General features: G+C 54.5%; 3 protein-coding genes across 3 annotated transcripts; 1 reads left to right on the top strand and 2 right to left on the bottom strand.

The window, feature by feature from the left end:
* Window positions 1–1,077: 1,077 nt before the first annotated feature.
* Window positions 1,078–4,065, bottom strand: J4E83_010992 (uncharacterized protein; the record flags this gene model as incomplete). Its single annotated transcript, XM_049337870.1, has 3 exons — window positions 1,078–2,226; window positions 2,528–3,904; window positions 3,955–4,065. The coding sequence occupies 3 exons, from the start codon at window positions 4,063–4,065 to the stop codon at window positions 1,078–1,080; spliced, it is 2,637 nt and encodes an 878-aa protein (XP_049183033.1).
* Window positions 4,066–4,494: 429 nt separating this feature from the next.
* Window positions 4,495–5,424, bottom strand: J4E83_010991 (uncharacterized protein; the record flags this gene model as incomplete). The annotated part of the gene is made up of 1 exon (XM_049337869.1): window positions 4,495–5,424. The coding sequence occupies one exon, from the start codon at window positions 5,422–5,424 to the stop codon at window positions 4,495–4,497; it is 930 nt and encodes a 309-aa protein (XP_049183032.1).
* Window positions 5,425–5,848: 424 nt separating this feature from the next.
* Window positions 5,849–10,700, top strand: J4E83_010990 (uncharacterized protein; the record flags this gene model as incomplete). Its single annotated transcript, XM_049337868.1, has 2 exons — window positions 5,849–6,181; window positions 6,228–10,700. The coding sequence occupies 2 exons, from the start codon at window positions 5,849–5,851 to the stop codon at window positions 10,698–10,700; spliced, it is 4,806 nt and encodes a 1,601-aa protein (XP_049183031.1).
* Between the last annotated feature and the right edge of the window lie 1,190 nt (window positions 10,701–11,890).

Here is an 11,890-nt window from a genome sequence, read left to right as displayed (position 1 = left end):
ACTAATATAATCTAATCTTAACTAGATCTATATCTATTTACTAGCGTATATATATACTTTTATTCTATTTATAATAATCTTAAGAGCTTTATATATAAAGTAATAGTATATATAATCTACTCTACTATACTACTAATATTATATTCTAATATTATTATATATAAACTAAAATTTCTATAATAGTAGTTTACTATTCTATATTCTAATAAATTTATTAAGATAAGTTTACTTAGAAAGATATTTTTAAAAATTATTAAGTTATAATCTATTATTCTCTATTCTAATAGATTTAGAGTAAAGTTAAGTAAAAAGGCTATACTATTATATTAAGAGCTAGAACTTTACACTATAAGTAACTATAAAGGCTACTACTACTACTAGGTCTATTCTAGCCTGTTCTAACCTTAATATTTAAGTATATAGGCTATTCTTTTTTCTATAAAGGCTATAATACTGCGTATATAGAAGTTACAAGAGCACGAGCGTAAGACTTCGTCTTTCTGCTAGCCTAAACCTCTTCTGTCGCGTTCTAATCTACTTATCTTTCTCTGCGCATTACCTGCCGCCGTGGCCTCAGCGCTGCAGGCTTTGCTAACGGAGGCGAAGAAGGCGCACGAGGGGAAGCTGCGTCGGCGATGCGGCAACGTCTTATTCCTGCTGGTCGCGACGGCGGGGTCGGAGCAGGTGATTGTCGAGGTAGACGACGAAGACGAAGAAGAAGAGGAATCAAGTTCGGACGTCGTGGAAGGAGCTGGTATAGGCCCGGTTTCAAAGCGGTGGCCGAGGTGCTGGTGGACGAGCTCTCGTGGATTGTGCCGGAGCAGATGACGTTGCTGGGCTGGATGACTAGGTTTGATCGGGGCGCGACGGTGACTGAGGAGCATGTTGCGACGAAGGAAGCAGGAAGGCGAGGGTGGGGAGGAGACGTGGGTGATGGTGGTAGTCCGCGGGAAGAGGAGCCTAGCCATGACGACGACGTTGCGCTGGTTGACGCATCGAAGACAATTCACACACAGCCGCGCTGCATACGAAAGAGTCGGAGGGCACAAGCAAGATGTGGATAGTGCGTCCGAGAAGCTACTTCAACACGAAGAATCCGCCGTTCTCTACGTCAACGACATGGACTTCTTTCTCTTGCGACCCTGGTGCCTCTTCTTTGTCGAGCGCCCATGCCAAAGTTCGGGAGATATCCGTAACAATCATCCACAGCAGCCCTCGATACCTCAGCGGCGAGTTGTGCGTCGCAATCCAGTACCTGGCGTCCGTCTGCCTCTGCAATTCCAACCCGGTCGCAACACCGAACGTCGTCTGCCAATTGAACGTCCAGCTCTCTTTGAGCCCATGAAGAAGGGCAAGCACCTTAAACTCCGGCGCTGACCGATGCAAAAGAGTCTGCAGAGACTCCTGGGAGGTGCGCATGCCGTGCGGGGAGTACAATACCGCTTCGTGCACGTCGGGGGCAGGCGTGTAAATGATTGCGCTGGCGAAGTTGAGCTCGTGGTGGCCGCAGGCTCGAAAGACGGTCAGCCAGGTGGGCAACGGGCTGCCTGGATGCAGCGATGTCCAGTCGCCGTTGAAGATACCCGGCTCGAGGTCGCTAGTAGTGATGATCTTGTCGAAGTGGTTCCAGCCGCGGATGATCGCGCTCGCTTCTGTTGTCGCGAACACGGGTATGCTTGATGCGAATGTCAGCAGAGTCGGCTTGTGCAGATGATCGTCGTAGTGGAAGCGTATGAAGATCGCATCAATCGGTGAAGCATCTTGAGTGACGGGTGTCGTGGTGGGAAGGAACCCGGCGTCTGCGGCTGCAGCTTCGACGTCGCGCGCGATGCCTTCTACATTGCTGCCGTTGTTGACGGCGGGTGGAGACGACAGGCTGAAGCTTGCGAGCCATATCCCTAGTAGATTGACGGGGCCGTTGAACCACGGGTCGTGTACGATGTGAAAGAATGCTTTCCCGCCGGCAATCCGCTCTTCTGTTGGACGTGGAAAGGAAAGAAGCCACGAGTTGTCCCCGTTTAAGGACGTGAATATCGGTCGCAACTGCTGCTGGCCGTGGGCTGCGTCACGAATCTGCGTCTTGAGTGCGATAGCACGATCGTTGGCCATAGCATTCGTGAGTTGTGCCGGAGTTGCAGTGAAGTACGAGAGCAAAGACGGGGTGAATTGAGTGCATGCGTCATATCTGACGTGAGATTCAAGGCCACCAGCGTGTGATTCAGCCTTCTACGGACGATATCCAACAGCTTGCGAGAGACGGGTCGCACCATGAGGGGTAGTTGAGTAGCGCGCCAGCGAGCCCTGGGGAACGTCGAAGTCAGCAACGTGATAATCGTGGGTAGCCTTTACTAAACACCTTACGAACATGCAAGCGAGATGCAGCGGTGGGTTCTGATTAATATAGTCTCCTGGGATTCTTGACTACAGTGCTTTACGGTGCTGTACAGTGGTATGTAGTCGCGGTGGTAGGGCCATGGCGGAGTGATTAAGCCTACGGTGTAACGGTGTTGCCTGTGGGCTACGTTACACGATCGAACCAAATAAGACCGCCCTTCACGTCGCTCTCAAGGCCTACACCGATCGCGACGACCTTTCCGGCCTCTACTCGGATTTCGCCTCGGATAGTACTATACAGCTTCCCCTCCCACACGCCGTGCATCTCTACCGCGAACGTGTTACCGCTGAGGTGTGCGAACGTAAGCATGTACGGAAAGCATCGATCGGTGCAATCCGCAACAAGTCTGTCGTCCTTCATCTCAATGACCAAGTTCTTATACCCAACGTTGTGGTAGCTACCGACTATCGTGTCAAGAGGAACGTCAAGCGGTTGCGCATCTTCCACCTTCGTCCACTCTGGTTTCTCCGCTTCTTCGGCATCGTCCATGGCCTGGAAGTTCTTGAAGAACGCGCTCCAATCGACGCGGTCTTCGTCGCGTACGCCCAGGACATCGTCCAGCAATGTGAACTTCAGGATGTCGTTGACGTACATAGCGGTGTCTGAGTTCCCGAAGATGACGAGGCCCCAGGCGAACTCGGGGAGGAAGCAAACCATGGCTTTGAAGCCGGGTACTGACCCATAGTGGCCGATGACCGTGTGTCCGCGATAGCTCGTGCGAGATAGACCGAGGGTGTAGAGCTCGTCGCTCTTGTAAGGTATGGCCCACTTTTCGTCGCCGAGGAGATCGAAGCTGCGGGGCGTGGCGAGCGCTTTGTGGCTATCTTCGGACAGGATCGGATCGCGTTTGACTAGCGCGCGGATATATTTCGCGTAGTCGTCTGCGCTGCTGAAGATGCAGCCTGCGCCGTGGCCTTCTGGTGCTGGCGGGTAGTGAGGGAGTGCGACGTAAGCCTCGCATTCGCTGTTCCAGTAGTATGGCCTTGCGCGTCGATCGGTGTCGCTGTTGGCTTGAATGTCGGGTACGTCGTGGAATGTATTGGTCATGCCGAGTGGCTTCCAGAGCTTGGTCCGGATGAAGTCGGTGTAGGACATACTAGTCACAGTTTCGATGAGGTGCACAGCGACACTGAACATGATGTTGCAGTAAATATGCTCGGTACGGAGTGGTTTGACGAAGTCGAGATTGCGCAGATTGCGCGTCAAGGACTTCGCATTGTCGGGGTGTTTGGCGCGCGCGCTGAGGTAGGACTCGTCGTGAGTTGCAATGCCACTCCGGTGACTCAAGATATCTTCAATGGTGACTTGCTCGGTGAGATATGGGTCGGGAAGAACGAAGTCATCGGGAAGGATCTTTGACACGGGTGTTGTCCATTGTACGTCTGGGTACTTCTCATCGTCTACGAGAATAGCCACGGCTGCCGCAGTGGTACACTTGGAAGTGCTTGCGAGGTCGAACAGGGTGTCTGTAGTCGCTTGGGTGTCGGGTAGTTCCGAATAGCCATACGCCTGAGGGATTTGAGTGCTCCGCAGTAGTTCTTGTGGAGAGGCCTAGATACCTTGGAGTGGATGTCCTCGCCTTGTACAACCGCCAGCGACAGACCAGGCACGTGGAACTCGCTGATCTTCTCTAGCACTAGCTTCTCGAATTCGGGAGTCCTGTAAGCCATAATGTGGGTGGGATTCTATACTGTATGCATTCGCAGGTCGCTCGCTATATATGTTACTACGATACACCGGTTTATAGGCAGCGTGGAAGCTCTTGACTAGGTGAGCCACACGTACTCTTGGTCAGAATGATTCATCTGCACTATCTCGAGTCCATTCCGCTTATGGCATGATTCGGTATATCATAGCGTGCCGTTGGAAGCGGAAGGCGTGATATGAGTCAAGGCGCGCTGCGGATAACTTAGGCCGGCGACGAGTTCCGTCATCCGCGTATACGGAGCCAATCAGCTAGTAGCGCCTGGAGATCCTCGCCCAATCGGTACGTGGTGGTGCATATTGGGCATGGAAAGAGCTCCCGTCACACAACTCCTTGACAGGAACGGAAGCCACACTTGATCCAGTTGTGTCGTGCATACGTCTACGTTTCGCGGTTACAGGAAGTTGCCGCTCGAGAAGCGATCGCCAAAACCCTTTGACTTGCTAAGCATCTCGCGCTTCTGCTTGTGATTGAGCGAGCCGCTCACAGCCATGTCCTTCTCGTAGTCAAAGGCGCGCTTGCTAGGATCGTCCTCCTTCTCCTTGCCGGTGCCCTTGTCTTGATGTTGCTCGACCAGACTCTTGCCGCGTGTCGCATCGATCTTCTCGCGCATCTTGCGCGCCCTCCTCTCCTCCTCTTTGTTGCGTTTGGACTCCGATGAGGCCGGCGCCGAGTTGGTGGGCGCGGTTATGCCCAAGGCCTCGTCTTGCAGCCGCTTGAGCTTTTGCTCTGGTGTCTCGGTCCATGCGCTGCTCATGCCTCCTGTGCCTCCAGCGCCCTTGCCTGTGTTGAACTTGCGTGCGCGCATCTTTGTAGGGTCCATTCTAGCGGCGAGATCGTCCTGCGTCGGGGGCAGTGTCATCCATTCGTCGCGCTGTGCCTTCTTCGGCGCATCGGTGAACTGCGGTTCCGTGTCGAATGCCGATTTCCCCATGGCGTTGTCGAAGCCTGAAGACGCTCCGCCAGCTGGTGGCGGCGCGGGCCCAAAGTCATCGTCGCTGCTGTCGGAGTCGCTGTCTGGGGGGTTGGGCGGCCGCTCGTCGAGAGGCGCTGGCGGTGGAGCAGGCCCGACTACGCGCGCCGGTTTTGAGGATGGTGCAGGCGCAGGACCGACATCGCTGTCGACACTACTGGATCGTGATGTCGCGTCTGGTGGTAGTGAAGGCCCAGCTGTGCGCGGAGGTGAGGATGCGGAAGGTGGAGGTGCTGGGCCGATAACTCGTCTGCGCTTGTCGCCGGACTCTGGACTCGATGCGCGCTCATCGTCGTCGTCGCGACTGCGCTTGGAGAGGTGCGGCGGCATGGTGGGTCCTATTGAAGGCATCGTGGGTTGTGTGAGGTGTGAATGGAAAGATGTTTCTGGCTGCGCGTCGAGTGACGTTCTTTGGAGCTCGGACCTTCACCAACGGCGCGGCACATGCGGCGATCTGCGAACTGCGCCATGAGCTCCGTGGACGCGCCATCCTTGCCAGCCCATGCCAACCCTCGTGGGCCACTTTCACCCTCTCGACTAACTACACGCCCGTCGCATACGCCCTCGGTTGCCGCGCTATCCGCTCGGACGCACGCCTAACTCGCCTTCGCGTAGGCAGCACCGACCCGTACCGCATACCATCACCGAAACCCCCGCGCCCAGTCGATTACACCCGCGAACTACAACATCTCGAAGACCAGATACCAGACATCGCACAACTACCCACAACTACCAGATGTGCGCCTGAAGCAATGCCCTGCGCAGAACGAGCCTGATGAGCTCAGATTCGGAAGAGAGCCACTCCAGCGCTCACAACGACCATGGAGACGAGATAGACACCAGGGAAGGCGCGGTGGGCGCTTTTGATGCACAAGAAGATGATTCTGAGGGAAGCGCGACCGAGCGAAGAAGCTTGGACGAAGACGAGAGCGAAGATGTTCAGTCGGTAGACAACGGCATCGATGGCTTGACATTTGCCAGGACACGGCGGAGAAGCCCCCAGGAAGAGACGCATGATTCAGCATCGGTGCTGTCCATACGACCGACTATCGAGGTGGCAGGCAGCCCTGCCTCGACGGACATACCCGACGATACCCCCTCGATTCAGGTATGCAGCATTCCAGATCCACATGGAAATCCTCTGACCAAGACAGGGTTCCGGTATATCCTCACCCACGAGCAGCGTGCCCGTGTCGCACAACTCGCTTCGCCCTCACCGACCGACATCGCTGCAGCCATTCGAACGCCGATTCTCGTCCCGCCTATCTCCATCCCCTGGACCAACGCCGCGCGGCCAGTCACCTGCCTTCCTATCGCCGCACTCGCGACAATCCTCTGTATCGAGCAATCTCGTCTTTCAGCAACTGTCTGATGACGGATCCGAGACACCTCAGGCGCCGTGGGAGGTCGTGCGATGGACTAAGTTGAAGAAGATTACTGGACAGGTCTTCTCGGAGATTGGCAAGCGCAACTTCGGCAGGCCCACATGCTTACATGTGACCGTCTCGTTGGCGATAGGAACGTCGAAAGGCTTCATTCTCATCTTCGACTACCAGCAGGTCCTCAAGTCCATTATTGGCCCGGGTACCAAGGCTGTCGAATGTGGAGCCATCACTTCGCTAGCCATCGCTGCTGATCACTCGGCCATTGCAGGGGGGCATGCGACAGGTCACATCTTCACATGGGAGTTAGCGAAGCCGGCGAAGCCATTCTTGCACATCCCGCCTCTGGAAAGGGCGTCTCTAGAGGACAACAAGTCAGATGGCCATGTCTCGGGCGTAGCCATTCTGCATCTGGGTTTCCTCGGCACCCGGCGCACAGCGCTCGTCTCCGCGGATGACGCAGGCATGGCTTTCTCTCATCTGGCGACACGTGGGCTAGGGGCGATCGCGCGGACAGTCAAGACTACTCGCATCTTGGGGAGATATCCATTGTCGGCAAAGTCACTGGAGAAGCCTCGGAAACCAAGTTCTGTGCTGGCCTTCGCACCCCTGCCATTAGGCAACGTTGAGCAGCCAACCGACAACATGGGTCTGACCGCATTGCTAACACCCTATCTGTTAGTCATTGTCTCGACTACTCCGGTTGCACAGACCCAGCACAAAGCGCCCCGACCCAAAGATGTGGAAGCGCACAGCGCGTTGAGCGGATGTTTGGCTTGGTTTCCGGCTGTCAAGCTGAAGAGTTCCTCCGACGGTTCCGAGAACGCGATATCCAAAACAAAGCTCGTGTACTGTTGGTCTAACGTCCTGACCATACTCGAAGTCGACTCCATCCTGCCGCCCCCGTCGGAAAGAGAAAAGCCTGTTGAGCTTCGCTTCAGATCTCGGAGTCGCTGGAAGGCGGAAGAAGCTATTGTTGCTGTTCAGTGGCTGAGTCGATCAGTTCTCAGCGTGCTTACCATTAGTCAGCGTCTCATGATCTTGGAAGACAACACCCTCCGCATGACAGACTCATTTGATTTGCTGCAGAAGCACATCTACCACTCGGACCTTTTCTCACGACAGCTCAAGCCGGTCGTTGAGCAGCTCAATGAAGAAGATGCGTCGCTGCATGGTGTCGTGGCAGATGCCTTCTACATGAGCTTCCGGGCGTACAAGGGTCGGCTGTTCCTCCTGGGTTTCAACGACTGCTCCATCGGCACTCTCTCAAACTGGGCTGACCGCCTGCTGGCCTTGATGGAGGATGGCGACTACATTGCCGCTATCGGTCTCGCGACTTCGTACTACCTCGGGGATGCAGACAAGCTCACGGTCGGACTGCCCGACGATGACAAAGCACGTCATGCGCTTGTACAGCCAAAGCTTCTCGAGATGATTACGGCCTCATTGAAGTATTCCTTCTCGAGACAGGACGACGTCGATCGCGATGCGCAGGAGCGTCGAGCGAAAGAGCTTGCTGAGGTGGTCTTCACAGGTTTGCTATGCATGGAGGAATATGACTTCTTGTTCGAAGACGTTTACGATACCTACGAAGAAGCATCAGCAGAGAAGGCTTTCTTTGAGACCCTCGAGCCATACATACAAGACGACGAGATCACCGCAGTACCACCGAACGTCTTGAAGGACCTCATCACGTTCTATGCCTCAGCCAATCGCTCCGCCCAGCTCGAAGAGATGATCTGTCGGCTCAGCACCGATACGATGGACCTCAATCAAGTCACCATGCTCTGTCAACAATACGTACTGTACGACGCGCTGATCTATGTGTGGACAAGGGCTATCGGCGACTACATTACGCCACTCACCAACATCCTTGAACTTATCAAGCTCGTAGATTTTGACGTAGATGAGACGGAGAACATCTATCTCACCGCCGCGAAGAAGATCTTTCCCTACCTAGCGTACACCTTCACCGGGCGGGTGTATCCTGGCGGCGCTTTCATGGAGGATGACAAAGCATATAGTGCCAAGAAGGACATGTATCGATTCCTGTTCTCAGGGAAGAACCTGGAATGGCCACCAGGCTCAGGCGAAGTCATCCTGACACAATCTGACGGCAGCCCAGAGCCTCCATTTCCGTATCTGCAGCTCGTCTTGGACTTTGACGCTTCGAGCTTCATGAGCATGCTGAACGAGGCCTTTGAGGATAGCTTCTTGAATGGCGAGCAAGATGCACCAAACGGGGCCCAGCTTAACGGCACGCACAAAGGGTCTGCTCTCACTCCCACTCGCCAGTCCATCATAAACTACCTTTTCGGGATAATGAACACCGACAACTTCGACCCAGAAGATATCATCTACTTCTACATGTTCGTCGCGCGAAATTTGCCGAAATACCCGCAACATATCATGCTTCCAGGGACGTCGCTGCATCAGGTCCTTATCGGTCTCTGCAACTACCCTACGGATACGATCAAGGAAGACTGCCAGCTGTCAGTCGAGTATCTTCTCTCCATCTACCACCCACCCAGTCCACAGAGTCTTGTGCCGCTGTTCGAGAAGGCTGGCTTTCATCGCGTGCTCAAGTCCGTGTACCGGAGCGCACATCAATACGCTAAGCTGCTCGAAACTTACCTTGACGACGAAGAGGACGATGATGCAGTCTTTGGATGTATTGCTGACATCTTCCGACCGAGCAAAGGTGTCATCAAGAAGCAGCTGAACGAGGTCAAGACAGTCATCGTGAGTCGCGCTGCCGACTTGGCTGCGATCGACGCGTCGCAAACTGCGGTGACCCTGAAGCAATATGCGCCCGACCTACTAGAGCCAGTTCTCAGTGCTATCGAAGCCGGAAGCGATGCCCAATACCGCTATCTACAGGCTCTGATCGAACCGGAGCAAGCCGCGACAGGCAGTGTTACGCCCATCGATGAGAATTCACCTCCTGGATTCATCGAGAATTACGTGCAGCTCATGTGCACTTACAACAGCGCACATGTCGCAGATTTCGTCGGCTCGCTGAAGTCCAGCGATCTCCGATTGGACCCCGTTCTGCCCGCGCTGGAAAAGAGCGGCGTCATCGACGGTGCTGTCATCTTGATGGCTCGCGATGGCCTTGTCCAAGGAGCTATGGACCGACTAGTGAAGCATCTTGGCACGCTTCAGACTGCCTTGATAGGCCTCATTGGAGCCGCATCAGAGACGCCAGATGTGGCCAACACCGAGGAAGCAGTCCGCGATCTTCTTGAGGACATTCAGAAGTACATCAAAGTTGGCATATGGCTATGTCAAGGACAGACACGATCTAAAGAGCCCAGAGCAGAGTCAACAATCGACAGACGGAAGTCGGCATACGGAGAAGTTCGTGAAGGGGATCTCGCGCCGGACGAACTATTATGGCTTGAGCTTGTCGACACGTCCGTGCGACTCATCAGAGACACATCCAGCGCCGTTGCTGACCATGATGCTTCCATCACATCAACGGGCGTTGACCCAGCAGATACCGTCGACACCGCACGCATCGTATCCACTCTCCGCTCCTCGATCCAACTCACCTTCTCCGCCCTCCTCACATCCACCACCATCCCACCCACACGAAAGACCCCCCAATCTCAGTCCACTCCAGACCCAACAACCCGCCCACCCCTCCGCCCCACCCAATCCCGCGCCCAATCCAACCCCTCCTTCCTCCGCATCCTCCGCTGCTTCCTCACCCGCGCAACACACACCTACTCGCCCTCCCTCTCGGACCTCCGCTCCGTCCTCTCCGAAATCTTCGCAGCCTACACCTTCGAAGAAACCATCCTCAGCCTCGCCAACCGCTTCCTCGACAAAGAATCTTTCGAGCACGTCCACGAGATCACCGAGCTAAGGAAGCGCGGGTGGAGACCCCGTGGCCAGGTCTGCGAGGGGTGTAAGAAGAGGGCTTGGGGGCCCGGTGCGGGGCCTGGTGTGTGGGAGGCTTGGGAGAAGAGGGAGGAGGGGAGGAGGAAAGTCAGGGATGAGATGGTGGGGAAGGGGGAGGAGGGAAAGGGCAGTAAGAAGGCGAAGGGGAAGAGGCCGAGTCAGGCGGATGTTTTGGATGATGGGGAGGAGGAGGGGGAGAGGGGGGAGGGGCTTGTGTTGTTTGCTTGTAGGCATTTGTGGCATCGGGGTTGTTTGGAGAAGGAGAGTGCTGGAGAGGAAGGTGGTGGGGAGGTGGGGAAGATGATGGGGAGGGTGGGGTTGAAGTGTCCGCTTTGTTGAGTGAATGATGAGGTAGAAGTGTATGTATGGTAGTAATTTATGGTTCGTTTCATTGCGATTCTTACATACATCTCGCACTCAGGTCGCGCGATCATGTCTCCACTACGACACGAGTCCCGGATCTGGACCGATTCGATGTGGTATGACGCCTACAAAGTACGTCATGACTTAGGCGGGGCAAGACGAAGAGTACGTGAGCAATCGACATGTGTCCTACATTCTGTGTTTGAATCGACTAACGTACAATGTAGTCTTGACGCTGTTGCCACCTAATCGAAATCTTGCCTTGCACGCGCTGCGTCACCTCAAAGCCCGACGGCAGACAATGAGACCATGCGACTCTACTATTGTTTGCGTAGCTACACACATACCTCCATAGATCGCCCTAGCCCTTCTTGTTACCTTATCTCTTTCTTGTAAAGGAGCACGTCTAAGTTAACGTGTACCTTGGGAAGCGCGAAGACATTCGCCACTATAGAGCGCACCTTGGCCTGAATGTCTGGGTCCGCAACTCGCAGCCACGTAGTAGAGGTGGGCCCCTGAAACTCGCCGAATTTCACCTTGACTGTAAGCTGAATATGTTTCAGGCCGGGTAGTGTCCAGTACAGGTCACCCAAGAAGGTAAGCATATTATATTCCCAAGAAGATTGGAACGTGGTGAGCTGATGGACGTCGAGCAGGGGCAATGTCGTGCGGGGGTATAAGTAGTCGGGCACGTCGAGATCCACGGTTGTACCATCAACGCGTCCATCGAGGGTTATTCCACCCAAACTGACTGAGGATACAGCCAGCCGCGCAACGTCCGGCAGTGAGTCGACCCGGAGGAAGAACGACCTGGCGGTGCCGACTACGAAGGTACTTGATGAATACAATAGTGGCCATGCCTCGAGGTGTATTTGGCGCGATGCACCCAGCAACGTCGAGCCGAAGGATGACCTTGACTCGTAACCGCCTAGGGTTTTCCCCTGTATAGGTTGAACATTACATAGGCATTGTCTTCGGTATCTTGCTTCTTCTGAGAGTTGCCGACATACCACCGTGGATTCCCGAGTACATATCCGTAGATCGTGTTGTGAATTTCGCCGGGCAGCTTGAGCAGCGGGGACATGCGTTGGTTGCGTAGAGCACTATGCATTGTTAGTATCAATGCCAATTTGTATCTTAGTGGACCTTCGCGCATACATTGCTTG

This window comes from Alternaria metachromatica, assembly GCF_023757995.1.
Source record: "Alternaria metachromatica strain BMP 0045 chromosome Unknown scaffold_58, whole genome shotgun sequence".
Lineage (NCBI taxonomy): Eukaryota > Fungi > Ascomycota > Dothideomycetes > Pleosporales > Pleosporaceae > Alternaria > Alternaria metachromatica.
Note: the sequence above shows the minus strand (reverse complement) of the source record. Positions and strands in the feature narration are given on the sequence as shown.